Source organism: Colletotrichum fructicola (genome assembly GCF_000319635.2).
Source record: "Colletotrichum fructicola Nara gc5 chromosome Unknown KSG_Nara_v1_contig02, whole genome shotgun sequence".
NCBI lineage: Eukaryota > Fungi > Ascomycota > Sordariomycetes > Glomerellales > Glomerellaceae > Colletotrichum > Colletotrichum fructicola.
In genome coordinates, this window is record NW_027094052.1 from 4,841,940 (window position 1) to 4,857,093 (window position 15,154).

Below are 15,154 nucleotides of genomic sequence, written 5' to 3' on the forward strand. Positions count from 1 at the left end.
ATTTGGGCCGGGGTTGCACGCTGTTGGCCGATCTGGAAGCCCAGACCAGCCAAAAGTACTGCTGCGACACTATTCACACCCTCAATCATAGGCGAGCTGACCGGTTGATGGAGCTCTCCAAGAGGAGCTGCGTGGGAGCTATGAGCAGCTGATGGCGCGGCAGCTTAGCTGGGAAACCAGCCTAACTCTGCACTGCACAGTCTGCAGTCAGCTTTCCAAACGCCCGCCCTGTGAGCTGCGTTGACCGAACACGACGAAACTCTGACCATGAAGAAGATTCGACGAGCCTCAACCCGCCAAACACGGAACCTAGCGCATCGAGACAGTCTGAACGCCACACCTCCCTACGTCCTCTCGAGATGGAAAACTCTGAAAACTCTCGTTGAATCCCATTGTTTTTGCTGGTGCGGGTTACTGGTTTTATTCAATTTCAGTCATCCTGGCAACCTGACACACCTGGCTCCAGTCAACTATGAGCCTTGCAAGGATCATGCACACCCTTACCTCTAGCCACTTAAACCTTGGACCAACACGATGCTCAAAGACCTTGAATGAAAATGCCATTTTCCCGCTCAAAAGGGCGTGGTGACGGCCGTTTCCAACATTCCAGGTACATGACAGCCATGTCGAATCCGGTGATCCGCGTCGAGCTCCAGCAGTCTTAGTGTGGCCGCCCCATGGTGGGGCGTGGGATACGCCTCAGATGACGTCCGCTGATTTGTTCGACTGCGAACTTCTCCCACTCTCTGTCCGGGATGAGGCTGTCACACTCCTCTCTCTATCTGCACGTTATGACAAAAGAGAATTGTATCGTTCGGTACAAGCACACGGAACCGGGTTACCTCGAGTGTACTTCCGAACACAGCTCTCGCCCGGTGTTTGTTTCACTCAATCCGATCTCAGCTGCCCCGTACCCTCGTCGTACACCTGCTCCATCTGGTCGCCAATATCCCCGAAATGCATCTCTGCTCCATCAACTCGCTACACTGTAGACCAGAATGGCAGGCCCAAGAGGCCTACGGTCCGCCGAGTCACCACTTCCATGTCCGCATCCACAAAGAACACCTGGTACACGTCTCGGACCTACCCTATTGCTAGCATGGCAACACCAACGTGTATCGCCGTCCGCTTGCCGGCGCCTCCGCCGGCCTGGGAGACCCAGGTACCTTTGTCGTGGAGGCTATAAGCTCTAGGTACCCGTCCGTTCTTCTCGTCCCAAGCCCGTACTGCTTTACACATGCTACCTTCAACGTCCTTCATATAACATCTACCTTTGTTCCGCTCTGTTGTACCTGGTCTGGATTCAAACTCTCAGCGTTTGGCTTTTTACACACTGAATTCCTGTCACGATGGGTTCAATTGCTGTCTCTCAGGACAGCCTCCCGTACGCTGGCCCCAAGGCGGCTAAGCAGAAGGCAGTTAAGTCAGTCGGCAAGCATGGCGTTGACATCATTGATGTTCGACGAGTTGCGGTTGAAACAAACTTGAAAGACGACATCCTCTCCATGTGGAACCCCACAAACGGACCCCGGAGGCTCCCAACCTTGCTCCTCTACAACGAACGGGGCCTGCAGTTGTTCGAAGATGTGCGTGCTTTTAGACCACTCATCGGCTCAGCCACGTCTTGCGTGATCGGCACTAACAATTTCTCTAGATCACATATCTCGAAGAATATTACCTCACCAACAATGAGATTGAAGTTCTGAACCGTTCCTCGAGAGAGATTGCGCAGAACATATCGCCGGAGTCTATGGTCATTGAGTTGGGGAGTGGGTCTGTGGTTCCCTTGCTGAATGGTGACTCTGGGATAATTCTGACCAAAATTCAAGCAATCTTCGCAAAATTGGGATTCTGTTGCAGGCTTTCGAGGATGCCGGGAAGAAGATTGACTATTACGCCCTGGACCTCTCACGCGAAGAGTTGGAGCGCACCTTGGCGCAATTGCCGGAGTTTCGACACGTTCAATGCCACGGACTGCTGGGTACCTACGATGATGGCCGAGAGTGGTTGAAAAAGCCCTTCAACTTGGCCCGCCCCAAGTGCATCGTGAGCCTTGGATCTAGTATCGGTGGGCACTCCTCAAAGGAGCTGTTAGGCTTCGACTCATACTGACATTGGCTTTCAGGCAACTTCGAGCGCTACGACGCAGCTGGGTTTCTGAAGCATTTCAGCGATGTCCTCGCGCCGTCAGACAAGATGCTTATTGGTTTGGACGGATGCGGCGATCCAGCGAAGGTCTAGTATGTTTTCAGTGTCCCTTCACTAATACAGTACCAAAAGCTAACGTTTTACAGTCACGCCTACAATGGTATTTGCTCCTGATCAAGTGGTAGGATATTGCTGACATTTGCAACTAAAGACAAACATGGGATCACTCACGAGTAGGTTACAAGCTAAAGCCAGTTATATGCTTTTATCTAATAAATCTCAGGTTCATCCTCAATGGACTTACCAATGCGAACGAGATTCTCGGCCAAGAAGCTTTCAAGCTCAAAGATTGGGAGGTCATTGGAGAGTATGTCTACGACGACGAGGGCGGCCGCCATCAGGCCTTCTTCTCTCCAGTCCGAGACACATACGTTTTGGGTACCTTAATCAGGCAGCATGAGCGAATCCAGGTAGAGCAGAGCCTGAAGTACTCCCAACGTGGAGCCGAAAACCTCTGGAGCATGGCAGGTCTGGTCGAGACCGGCCGTTGGACCAAGGGCGATGAGCATGGTGAGTGGATCATTTCTGTGTACAACATCAGGAACTCGGGTTTTTTGGTTGCCACCCCTTACGCAGCATCATGCACCCCATAAGCCTCCCCCACGTCTGCCGGCAACGTGGAGCCAATTGCCCAAAAGGTGGATGTGCATTCACCGGATCGTAAGATATTGGACGCGACTGGCTCCGACATCGTCATATGACGGACTCGTGAATCCTATTGTTGTAATCGCAACACTTACAAGAATGGGGTGCTATCCAGAACATTGTTTCGAGAGCTGACAGTCAAGTAGGATTACACATGATCTCGAAGAGAAAGATGCCTTTCAGCCTGCTCCCCGATCTCTATGCATCTTCTCCCTGTCCTTCGTTGAGCGACTGGGAGGCGTTGTGGACAGCTTGGGACGCCGTTACACAGAGCATGCTTCCCAGAGAAGAGTTGCTGGATAAGCCAATCAAACTTCGGAACGCCTGCATCTTCTACCTCGGTCACATTCCCGGCTTCTTGGACATCCAATTGACCAAGACAACCAAGAAACCAGCCACTGAGCCGGCGCATTTCCAGCCAATGTTTGAGCGAGGCATTGACCCCGATGTCGACAACCCCGAGAAGTGCCACTCTCACTCCGAGATTCCGGACGAATGGCCTGCTGTCGAAGAGATCATCGAATACCAACGGAGCGTGCGCTCCAGACTCCGAAGTCTTTACAAAGACGGTATCGATAACATTCCCAGGCCAATTGCACAAGGCATTTGGGTCGGCTTTGAGCATGAGATCATGCACATGGAGACTCTCCTCTACATGATGATCCAAAGCGACAAGACTCTTCCGCCGCCTGATGTCGAGCGTCCGGACTTCAAGCGCCTAGCCCAGAAGGCTCACCAGGCACGTGTTGCTAACGAATGGCACGATGTTCCCGCCCAGTCCATCAAGGTCGGCATGGACGAGCCTGCACTTGATGCTGGCATCAACGGTTACTTTGGGTGGTAAGTACATGGAAATTGTGGCTTCAAAAGCATAGCTCACATAGACTAGGGACAATGAGAAACCGTCCAGAAGAGTCGATGTTCACTCATTCCAGGCCAAGGGTCGGCCGATCACTAATGAGGAGGTGAGTTTTCCCATTTGATGAAGCAAGTTTGCGCTGACACAAGAAGTACGCACAATACATGTTCGAGAACCACATCGAGCAGGTTCCCGCTTCTTGGGCTGATGTTCACGCCTCGGAGTCCGACACCGAGACGAACGGTCACACGAACGGCTTCGGCAACGGCCACTCCAATGGTCACACTAACGGTCACACCAATGGACACGCCAACGGACATGCTAACGGACACACAAATGGTCACGTCAATGGGAACACGAACGGTGCGAAGAATGGCGTCAATGGCGTCAACGGTCACAGAAACGTTTCTCTCCCCGATTCGTTCCTCGAGGGCATGGCTGTTCGCACAGTTTACGGTCTTGTGCCGCTCAAGTATGCTCTGGACTGGCCCATCTTCGCATCTTACGATGAGCTGTCCGGTTGCGCCGCATGGATGGGCGGTCGTATGCCAAGCTTCGAGGAGGCCCGAAGCATTTACACATACGTCCACAACCTGAAGAAGATGGAAGCTGAGCGCACTCTTGGACGAACGGTTCCGGCAGTCAACGGGTGAGCTTGGTGCCTGCCTTCAGTGAATAGGGATGCTGACAAGTGATAGACATCTCTCCAACGACGGTGTTGAGGAGACACCCCCAAAGCTTGCCTCCCTCGAGGCCGAGAAGGCTCGCTCTGAGCTCTTCATGGACCTCGACGGCGCCAATGTTGGCTTCCAACATTGGCATCCCGTCCCCGTGACGGCCAATGGCGGTCGTCTCGCGGGACAAGGCGAGCTCGGTGGCGTCTGGGAGTGGACCAGCACGCCCCTTGCTCGGCATGAAGGCTTTGAGCCCATGCCTTTGTATCCCCAGTACACTGGTAAGTTTTAATCATTAAGAGAATACTGTATTGATGCTAAAGCGACGCACAGCCGACTTTTTCGATGGCAAGCACAATATCGTTCTCGGTGGCTCTTGGGCTACTCACCCGATCATCGCTGGACGCCGATCCTTGTAAGTCTTCCTTCGCGCCAATATCGATATCATATCCCGGCTTGATGAGCGGCAACTGACATCATCTAGTGTCAACTGGTACCAGCGCAACTACCCCTACGCATGGGCCGGTGCCCGTATTGTCAGGGACATCAGATAACCGCCTGGACCCCCCCAGTCTTTCATTCATCCTTGGATGTTGTAATAGTACAATCTTTAATCATTTGCGTGGTGTAGCCAGTCGATTCAACAGTGGGCTACAGTGAGGCCGACTCAACTTCGCCCTCATTTCCTTCACTCTCTACAAAAAGCTGGATTTCATGTCACTTATGATCGCTACAGCATGGCGTTAGCGGGGTCACAGTCTGGAATCCCTTCGACCTCTGTATTTTACCAAAAAGGCTTTCGCTACCATTCATGTCATGGAACCAGGGGCGTATGTAAAAATGGGGAGCATACGTCAGACATACTTTCTATTATTGCCTCAGCTACACTTGAGGGCAGCTCAATCAACATTCGTTAACACTTAACCATGAAAGATTCGTATAAATTGATGTCGTCACTTTGAAGGAGCATCTCCCTACGCCGCAATCCATTTTGTCAAAGTTCATGCGCTGTTATAAATAGCGGCATTGTCCATGTCACGTTGCGCGAGGATAATCTCCAGATAGCCTGCTAGTCGCCAATTTCCCCCAAACAGGACTAAAAAACCATTCGGGATGAATACGCGACAGACACGGGTGACGACTGAGGGATGTTCTCGATTCTACAGCCGAGATTCCAGTGGGATCTGCGTTCTTGTCCCGATTCATCAGCTATGTCTTGCTGTTCATGAGGTCAAAGGAGGTGGAAGATCGAAATCAAGAATCCTCCTTTATTTGCTGGAGAGTCTTTCTGTCTTAGATGTTGATCTTATAGCTTCTCAAACAGCCGTAGCTCATGGAGGTCCCGGATGCGGTATGCAGCTCTGATAGCAGAGACTGGACCTTTTTTAAATTGACTATCCAACTGACTCCCATGGACTGATTGCAACAATTAAGCCTGTCTGTGTCTGTGATTAAGTGGCATATGTCATGATTGCGAATATGTCTACTTTCTAGCCTCGTTGGCAATCGATCGAGCATGTCACAGTTTTTATTGAGTCGTTCAGCTGAAGGGACGGCTTTAAGTATGATAGTTGGAACAAGTGCAAAGCAGAAAGGTCAACGGACAATAAGGATTGTCCCAAATATGTTTTGCGAGACCAGGTTGCGTTGACGATGCCGGAAGGCAATAGTTTGTCCATTGACGCAAAACGGTCTGGCCTAAAGTCAATTGGAATCGCTAATGCGAAACAATACCATTTTGTTGCTTGAATTCCCTTGATTCGCGGATTTTGGGTCTTTTGAGCAATTCCAATTGTCTCTTGCGTCTCCGGCCCCCTTCTTTAGCCATTTGTATAAAATGCGGCCGATCAGTGACGTGCTGGAAGTTGAGAAGACCAACGCAATTGAAGTAGAGGTATGCTCCGAAGGGTTTCAAACCAGACAAGCAATACGTGGTGATTACAGGAGGCACACACGTTCTGATTCGGTTTTCGACGATATTCTTCCATCTTTCGAGGGCTAACAATACTACTAGGTACTCAGGAATACACTACGGACAGCGACTGGGACGGACAGTGTAGACTGCCGCGTCATGAATATCTTGTTTCAGGGCGTAAGCTCACTCAGCACTGGATGGGAATCTCTGTGAAAGGTCCAAGTTGCCAACAAGACCCTGAGGCCATGATATTCTTGCAAGCTTCATCATCCTGTACTCCGTATTTCCCCTTAAAAAGCATTCAAGACCACTCTTAGTCTCGTCTCACCTGTCAAGCATCGTGACGACGACCCCTCTAACACGTCCAACACGTCCTTCCCAAAACGGCATCCCGACAAACCCCTAACGCCTTCCCCCTCGGCCAACTCCTCCCTTGCCCGGCGTCCAGGGTCAAACAGACAGACCTCACGATGCCTACGGAACCCCTCACTCTCACGCCGCGCAGCAAGCAGCAAGGTAGCACACGGGGGGCGCGGCGGGCGTCTTACATACATGTGACCCGGTGACCGTGACGTCAAACCCCCTTTCGCTCGTGGGGGTTCCCGCGCCCAAAATGTGGGGTTTTACGGCCTCAAAATGAGGGGAGAGGGGGTGGTGTTCGCGCGACCATGCCCGAGGGAAAAAAAGCAAAGAAACCGACTGTTTCCCGCCGAGTTCCGCATCAGACACATATACACGTGTAAGCATGTTCCGCTTTCTCGTGTTCGGCCGGATCCTGGGACGCAAGGAGATGGAGGATGCGTGTCAGGGGCCGCAGCGCGGGAAAACTTTCGCGGGTTGAGGGTTGGATATTACATGCAGGACAGCTCCTACGTACGTGGTAAACGTGGGTCAAGTTCGGCGAGAATGCCGTTTGAACAAAAGGTGATGTTTTCATTCTTTCAGAACGAGTGTGTGGGTGGGCAGGTCCTGCCGATGAACTGCTGCATATTCTGCCCACTTGGGAGGGGTGGGAGTTGAGCAGTAAGCGAGGTATCTTTCTACAGCGACATGTACTCCTCAAGTACCTTTTCACAGACCATCCACTTCATATAACATTCATCCGTTTGTAAGACCGCGCGGGATGCGAAGTCCGACCGGTCAAGCTCCTCCCGGACAGTCGGCCGCTCCATGCTAACTTGTGGACCGGGTTTTGTCTCCACAATGCGGCCGAGGCGGAACCCGCTGCATCCGCGACGGAGCAGATGCTTTTTTCTTACCTTTACTCTATCATCATGACTGAAGGCCGTAGACCACAATTACCAGTGCAAAGCTTTTGAGTTTGCTCAACCGTTCAAGCTTCCGTAGATGTCGAGCAGCTGCTCAAAGACGTAGCTGGGCAACTTGACGCCATTCTCTGTAACCAAGTTCGAAATCAGGTCAGGGGGCTGCAATTCATTAGCAAATATCCATCATCGAACGCATGATGGGACCCACAGTGTAATCGACAGCGTCTTCCGGCTGCACACTCGCCGCATCCGTCCTGAAGTCCAGCACCTGCTGCTGGAATCCCAGATCCCTCTGGTCGAGCGGGAACTTGCGCACGAACTTGTGAGACTCGGCAGCGACGTAGAACGGCAGCCCTGCCTCCTTGGCCAGCTTTGCAATCTGGTAAGTGCCCATCCTAGAGATGATACCTCCATTCTGCGTGACGGCCTCGGCGCCCACGAAGACCATGTGCACCTGCCTCAGCAGCCCCAGCACGTGCGCCACAGCCGGCTCGGCAATCTCAGCCACGGGGATGCCCTTCTCTCGCAGCTCCTTCACGACGCGGTCCGACTCAGCGACGCGGTGCTCGTCGCGGACGTACACCACCTTGAACCGCACACCACCGCCGTTCGCGCCGCCTCCGAACTGGTCCGCAGCCTTGAACAGCACATTGGACACAGCGCGAGATGCACCGTGGGTGAGGACGACCTTGCCGTCGCGCACGAAGCGCCAGCCGGCGTCGGCGATTCTGTCGCGGGCGGCGATGGCGCGGGAGGCGAACAGGCGGCCGTTGCGGAGGAGATGGGTGCGGACGGCCTCGAAGGACTGGTGGGGGGAGGTGTCTGCGGCGCCGGACTCCTGCTGCTTAAGCGAGGAGACGAGGTACTGTAGGAAGAGGTCTGTGCCGGCCTGGAGGGGGACGGGGTTGTTGACGGATGCGCGGAGGATGTCGGAGTGGCGCTTGACGAGGTCGAGGGTTTCGTAGACTGTGGTCGTGCCGGAGGCGTTGAGGAGGGTGATGAGGGCTTCAATCGCGGCGACGGGTTTTGTGAGGTCTGGGTCTTGGAGGAGATCGTGGTATGTCTTGACAATGTCGAAGGTGTCTTGCTTGGGACGGACGGGGAGGTCTTCGGTTGGCTTGGAGCCAGATGCTGGAGGAGACACAAGTTAGCTTGGAGGTGGGCAGCAGGAGTCGACGACAACGGACGTACGTGCCAGATCGCCGGTGGCCATGGTGACGGCTCGGAAGAAGGATGCGCTGTGGAACCTGGACAGGGCGCTTCGCAACATACACTGATGTCGCGTTGTCTGTGTGGGCGCCGGAAGAGTTGAAGACGAATTCAGCGGTCGTCGTCGAAGTGCGGCGGGGGTTGTCAGGGAGCGCAGTCGACGTCGTGATGTCGCGATGTTGAAGCTCTGGGAAATTTTGGGAAGAGTGACTCAACCCGCATGGAGCTTGCCGTGTCCGTGGTGGGATTGATGGCTGTGATTTGGCGGGGTAATTTTGCGAAAAGAAGGCGGGGCTGCTCCCCCTGCTCCCTGCGATATGTGGCTACCTGACATCATCACCACCCTCCCACCAAGCACCAAGGTATCTTTTTATCGCCGAGACCGTTGGGCTGGCCACCTTGGGGGTGAGGTGCCTCCTTGTCTCCTTCCAGGGTCCTCCCAACCACCAAATAGCGGTCTCATCGCCCTGTCTGGTCCTGTGTGCCTGTATCATCACCCAAGCATCCCACTACCGGCAGCGGGGTCCCCTCCACTCCCGAAACACTGACACCACCAAAAACCCAGCTAACCAAGCTCCCGTCCTTGTAAGCCTTCATCTCCCCCCCTGAGCACCATCCAATTCGCACCCAGTTCCCTCTTTCCCCCCTTCTCAAATAAGTGATGAAGCTCGAGCTCTCATCTGCTGCTTCCCACCGACACACCCGTCGTCGAACCTGCCCTCCCCAGCAACCACCTCCTCCTCCTCCCTGAACGAACGATCTAGACGAGAAGCTCACCTCAACTCACCACACCAGCCAGAAGAGAGCAAGCAATGGAGACCACCGATCCCGCAACCGGCGCGCCCCTCCCCGCCGACGCGATCCAGCGCATCCTCTTCCTCGCCTCCGGCGCCCACGTCTACAACATCCCGCCCCTGGCCTCCAACAAGGGCTACACGGCCGCCGGCTGGACCGAACGCCAGATCTTCACCGCCCGCCTGCGCGTCCTCGAGACCGCCTGGGAGACCACCGCCGCCGCCCAGCCCGTCCCCGTCGGCGCCACGGGCAGCGCCGTCATCCCCGTCGCCCCGGGCGCCCCCGCCGGCATCACCACCAAGGAGAACCACATCAAGGTTGACATCGTCCTCGAGGACCCCTCCAACGGCCAGCTCTTCGCCGCCGCCCCCTACACCTCCATCACCGTCGTCGAGCCCGTCCTCGACTCCTCTCGCTTCTTCGCCGTCCGCGTCCAGGACGGCCAGGGCCGCAAGGCCGTCCTCGGCATCGGCTTCGAGGAGCGCAGCGAGGCCTTCGACTTCGGCGTCGCCCTGCAGGAGGCCCAGAAGAGCCTGGGCCTGCTGGACGCGAGCCATGCCAAGCAGGCCGCCGAGAACAGCAAGCGCGCCGAGGAGGAGAAGACCAAGGATTACAGTCTGAAGGAGGGCGAGACCATCACCATCAACTTTGGTGGTTCCAAGCTCGGGAGGCGGTCGAGGGGGCCCTCGGCCGCGTCGTTGACGGGACCGCCTGACGGCGCGAGCTTGCAGGCTTTCTCGTTACCGCCGCCTCCTGCTGCGCCCAAGAGCAGCGGGAACGGAAGCTTCCTGCCGCCGCCGCCGAGTTCACAGAGCGTGCGGGACCAGAAGCGGGAGAAGAGGAAATCTGCGCAGGATCTGGGATTCGACGATGGACAGTTTGGAGAGTTCGCCTGAGGGGCGGTAGCTGCGATACACTAAAAGGGGGCGCATAGGAGGAAGGACTGATTTGAGCAAGAGATTCCCTGCGTCGTTTGCCTAGTTATTATACATGCGTCCATTGGCATGTTTTGAAAAAAGCACCATATCAACAATTTCAACCAAGATTTTCTCCGCGCTGTGAGGATCATGACCTCGAGCCAGTCGTCAATTTTCTTGTTGTCCGGGCCAAAGACACCTCAGTGGCGGCAGACTCATCCTCCGTCCCCGCTTGTTCGCGATATCCGCTACCGGGAGCTCGCCCGACGCCTCGTCAGCCGTTCGGGCATGGCTTTGGGGGGTGTCATAGCAGAATTGCAGGCCGTGATTTCCAAGTGCGTCGATCGGTGTCTCGTTCATCTCGTTGTTGGCCCACATTTCAGGGGGCGACGCCTCCGGCTCGTGACACGGCATCATCTGCATCAGGCTGTAAATGGGATAGTATCCCACCGGGAAGAAGACGGGCGAAGCGGCATCGAGCGGCGTGGAGACGACCGAGGCTAGGTCCGTTGGCGATGCCATGTAACCGGTCACGGGTGATTCCATGGCCCAGTAGCTATATCTTTGCTCGTAGATTTCGTGTTGAACCTGCATCCATCGTTCTCGGATGTTGAGCTCCGCATTGATATCACAGAGTCGGATGGAAATCGCTTTCTCCTGTGCGGCGGCTTCCGTGATCTTGCTCTTGATCAAGGCGGCTTTCTTTCGAGACCTTCGCCGCTCGTCGGATGGCAAGAAGCTGTCCATCTGCTCATGCAAGATGGTGAGCCTTCTCATGAGCTCGAATGAGCGCTCGCCCTGGCCCCTGAGAGAAGCGTTGAGGTATGCCCTCTCGTTGTACAGTTGCTCGAAAGAGCCAGGAGACGTGAAGACCGACCAGGCCGGCTTGACTCTCGTGTTGAGTGATATGTTGTTGACTGGCATCGTTCGACCTCGCCTGACATTGCTCCTACAAGAAGCTGTTTGAGAACTTGAATATGCTGTGACAGAAACCTTGCGGCGGGGTAGACAGCTGTTGTGGCTTGGTGAATCTTCGGAAGATGTGGTCGACGCATCTTGATTCTGCACAGATCTAGGAGTGAAGACCGCTGCTTGGACGTGTTGTTCCATGACTGAGGCTGTAAACTGGTGGTAGAGAAACGAGCAGAGGTTCCGGAAGTCTGTTCGGCATTATCACTTCAGATATAGATGGGCGTTCCGCTGCAGAAATTCCCACTGTATCCAAAATTGACCAGATCGAAACAAAGGTGGATTTGCCTATTCGCAAACTTAGTTGACGGTTTAGGATCATTCCTCTGATAAGGGACGGCAAGGCTCTCGTCCGATGTTCCTCAATAAAGCAAAGAGCCAAAGGGGTCCAGATTTAGCTGTGTACGCAAAGGATGAGGAGGCGTTTTTGACGAAAGAACAAACTGGCTTGGCAACCTGCGGTTTAATTTGACGAGAGCTTCGAACAATGGAAACCCCGCATTGAACATGATCAGACGCGTGGTGCTCGGCACTCGGCAACGTTTGTTGGTTCCAACAACATGGTACAGGGTGGGAAACCTCGGACTTTGCTTGACACTCTTGGCCCCTACCATCTGCAAAAGTCAGCGTCCGCTTGTTGTTAAAGAGGCCCGTGATTCTCGTAATAGTCCTTATGATGGTATCAACGAGAACGTAGGTGTAACTGATCACGACTTCAAGGGAACCGACACACCTGAGGGTTGCCACGCGACGTCGGCATGGCTGCGGCACAGAAGCAACGAGCCTGGCATGATGGCACCAATTTCAGTTCGCCGCCGACTGCGAGGAGCCAAATGCCACCATGTTTCCTTCATGAGGTGCCAAGAAGCATGCTAGCGTTTGTCTTGTGATGCAAGGGGGTTCAGATGTTGAAACCATCATGGCGAGGCGGGTCACAGAATCGCCACAGACCAGCTGCTTCCGCCGCCTTCCGGACCGAGGAGATCTCATTATCCGACACGGCTCGATTGATTTCACTGTATCGAATCTCCTCTCCACCAGACTCGGTGCTGGCGGCCCCGGCTTTGGGACGTCTCCTGGCTTTGCCAACGTGGGCATCTGGGTGATACTGCTCCATGATGTTGACAAAGCAATCCCTGGAAATATCCTTGGCCAGAAATTCCATGATTTTGTGTCCCTCTGCTTCCTTCCCTGGCATGACCAGATGGCGTACAAGGAGGCCCTTCTTGGCGATGCCGTCGCCAGTAAAGCAAAGATCGCCAACCTGCGCGTGCATCGCCTTGATGCTCTCGCGCGCCGTGGCCGCATAGTCGTCTGCTTTCAGGAGGCGCTTGGATGTGCTGGTTTCCCAGACCTTGAAGTCAGGGAGATAGATGTCGACCAAGCCATCGAGCAGCTCCAACGACTCGGGCGAATCGAAACTCGAGGTATTGTAGATGATAGGCACCTTCAAGCCTAGGTGCCTGGCATGCAGGATGCTCAACACAACCTGGGGAACCACGTGCTCCGGAGTGATGAGGTTGATGTTGTGGACGCGGCCGACCTGCTGCAGCTTGATGTACCACTCGCCCAGCTCCTCGGGTGTCAGGTCCTGGCCGTTGCGCTGATGGGCAATGTCATGGTTCTGGCAAAAGACGCAGCGGAGATTACAGCCGGAAAAGAATACCGCGCCACTTCCATTGTGCCCCTGGACGCATGGTTCTGTGACGGCTGGTCAGTGTGCGGCACCCTTGCTTTGGGACAGCTGCTTCCAGACCTTCACCGAAATGAGGCGCAATCACATTGACCTTTGTGTTATCGCCAATCAGACACATTCCCGTCGTCTCGAAACGGTTGACGCCGCATAGGCGCGGACAGAGATTGCATTTTGAGAGGTGATGGTACGCCTTGGAGCGCTTTTTGGATTCATCGATGGAGGACAACATCATGTACCGTGGTATGTAGTCATCAAGGAGGAAGGGTGGTGCAAGATGGAGGGATCGTCTGGGTGGCCATATGGCTCTCCGGGGAATCCCATTCTTTCTGGTAAGCGCTCTCGCCAACGCTTGCATCTTGCAAACTCGTTCTTGTGAACTGGATGAAGAGCATGTCAGGAGTCTTGCGTCAGAGTCGAAGCTCGAGGTAGGAGTGGTGGTCGGATTACATCAGGGAGCTTCCTATTGGCCCACAATTTGAGTGGGGCGATGGCACCTTCACCTCGGTCAACGACGGCAGCATTCGCCTTCCTTCATCTCTCTGGACTTGAGAGTCAAAGTCCGAGGAAAGCTCCATCTGGAGGCCAACTTTCATAATTCTGTACTGAACTCTTGGTTTTCCGTCATAGCGTTTCAGTGACCATCGAATACGAGCAAATGGTCGAACAAGACAGTGATTGGTCCCGACCAACGGCCGCAAATGTATTGATCGACCTGGCATCCGTCGCACATCAGCGGCCCTTGCTTGGTAAGCCTTTTCCCCGAGCAAAACGAACAGATTTGGTTGATTGCTTCGGTGGAGTATCAAAGTCCGAGCAAGTTAGTGCCATCGGGACCATCCCTTCACACGGTCTCCCGATGGGCACTGTCACACCAAACATGATATTTAATTTGATATCCTGTTTCCCGGCTTGTTTGCTCAGTCTATGGACCCGTTCTACCAGTCTCATACATAATGTCCACAGAGATTTAACGGCACGACGAGCGACCCATGAGTTTCCTCCGTGATTTTCCTGGATTAGCAGGCAGGCAGACGAAGACATGATATGAGATTCCCAGCGAGGATGTAGCGGTCCAGAGCCACGCTGGAAAGATGACTAGCCTTCATGACTCTCTACTGTCTGAGGCTGTATTCGGGAGCTTTTTGACGTTTCTTTCGCGGCATCTTCTTGAAAACGGGCAAACAGATTCGACCTAGCACGGCCTGGTTTCGATCCAGGGACCTTTGGGTTATGAGCCCACCGCTGCTACCACTGAGCTACCGTGCTTGCTGCTTGTTGAGGACAAATGATCATGATCAGAATGATAATTGCGGCATCAAGTTGCTGTGTGACTCACTTCTGGCAACCTCTACGGAGTGTGATTGGGATGAAGTTAGGCGAGGCCAAATGCTCCTCGACGATACATCGGTTTGCTGACAAGCCTTGATTTGGGAAGAACTCGAAAGCATGCGAACTAGTTACTAATTGCTACTTCGCTCTGAAAACGGAAACTATTGCCCAGATTACATGGCTTAACATACCAGAGTTAGCTGGATGAACGGGAGATGGTCACCTACATCCAGGAAGTGACTCTCAGATCCTCAAGGTGTATTTACCCCTTTGAGCAGTCTACCCTGAGAACTTAACTCACAGTCTAACCTTTAAGTACTGATCTAATTATCTCTTCTATTAACAATACGTCCCCGTAGCTCAGTCGGTAGAGCAGCAGTCTTGTGTTATCCTTAGCCCTAGCGTAGTATCCTTAAGCTGTTGGTCGTCAGTTCGAGTCTGACCGGGGACAATTCTTTCTTTTCGTTTTTGCTCCTTTCAATATATGATTTCTTTCTATCTTCTTGGCCTTCGTTATGGATCTTTCAGGCACACTGCCAACGGGTTATAGAGGACATGATTGCCATTCATTCCAACGTGAAATGCAACCCGAAAGCATTTCTCCCTTCCTCGAGAGTGAGATAGCTCGTTCGGATTCCCCTGCGTTAGACCAGTTACAGCATCCTTCACC

General features: G+C 53.9%; 5 protein-coding genes across 5 annotated transcripts; 2 read left to right on the forward strand and 3 right to left on the reverse strand.

The window, feature by feature from the left end:
* Nucleotides 1–1,349: 1,349 nt before the first annotated feature.
* egt-1-1 (Ergothioneine biosynthesis protein 1) lies at nucleotides 1,350–4,940 on the forward strand (the record flags this gene model as incomplete). The annotated part of the gene is made up of 13 exons (XM_032033085.1): nucleotides 1,350–1,586; nucleotides 1,655–1,773; nucleotides 1,830–2,068; nucleotides 2,126–2,240; nucleotides 2,295–2,308; nucleotides 2,360–2,381; nucleotides 2,432–2,718; nucleotides 3,000–3,693; nucleotides 3,743–3,818; nucleotides 3,865–4,361; nucleotides 4,411–4,667; nucleotides 4,720–4,801; nucleotides 4,871–4,940. 13 exons carry the CDS (start codon nucleotides 1,350–1,352, stop codon nucleotides 4,938–4,940), a joined length of 2,709 nt encoding a protein of 902 aa, XP_031887699.1.
* A 2,686-nt stretch (nucleotides 4,941–7,626) lies between these two features.
* On the reverse strand, nucleotides 7,627–8,782 carry tif221 (Translation initiation factor eIF-2B subunit alpha; the record flags this gene model as incomplete). Its single annotated transcript, XM_032033084.1, has 3 exons — nucleotides 7,627–7,728; nucleotides 7,778–8,700; nucleotides 8,761–8,782. The coding sequence occupies 3 exons, from the start codon at nucleotides 8,780–8,782 to the stop codon at nucleotides 7,627–7,629; spliced, it is 1,047 nt and encodes a 348-aa protein (XP_031887700.1).
* Nucleotides 8,783–9,590: 808 nt separating this feature from the next.
* On the forward strand, nucleotides 9,591–10,469 carry NECAP2 (Adaptin ear-binding coat-associated protein 2; the record flags this gene model as incomplete). Its single annotated transcript, XM_032033082.1, has 1 exon — nucleotides 9,591–10,469. One exon carries the CDS (start codon nucleotides 9,591–9,593, stop codon nucleotides 10,467–10,469), a length of 879 nt encoding a protein of 292 aa, XP_031887628.1.
* A 189-nt stretch (nucleotides 10,470–10,658) lies between these two features.
* On the reverse strand, nucleotides 10,659–12,219 carry CGGC5_v004098 (uncharacterized protein; the record flags this gene model as incomplete). The annotated part of the gene is made up of 3 exons (XM_032033081.2): nucleotides 10,659–11,439; nucleotides 11,904–12,073; nucleotides 12,193–12,219. The coding sequence occupies 3 exons, from the start codon at nucleotides 12,217–12,219 to the stop codon at nucleotides 10,659–10,661; spliced, it is 978 nt and encodes a 325-aa protein (XP_031887627.2).
* A 141-nt stretch (nucleotides 12,220–12,360) lies between these two features.
* CGGC5_v004099 (Uncharacterized protein) lies at nucleotides 12,361–13,384 on the reverse strand (the record flags this gene model as incomplete). The annotated part of the gene is made up of 2 exons (XM_032033080.1): nucleotides 12,361–13,160; nucleotides 13,216–13,384. 2 exons carry the CDS (start codon nucleotides 13,382–13,384, stop codon nucleotides 12,361–12,363), a joined length of 969 nt encoding a protein of 322 aa, XP_031887636.1.
* Nucleotides 13,385–15,154: the final 1,770 nt, after the last annotated feature.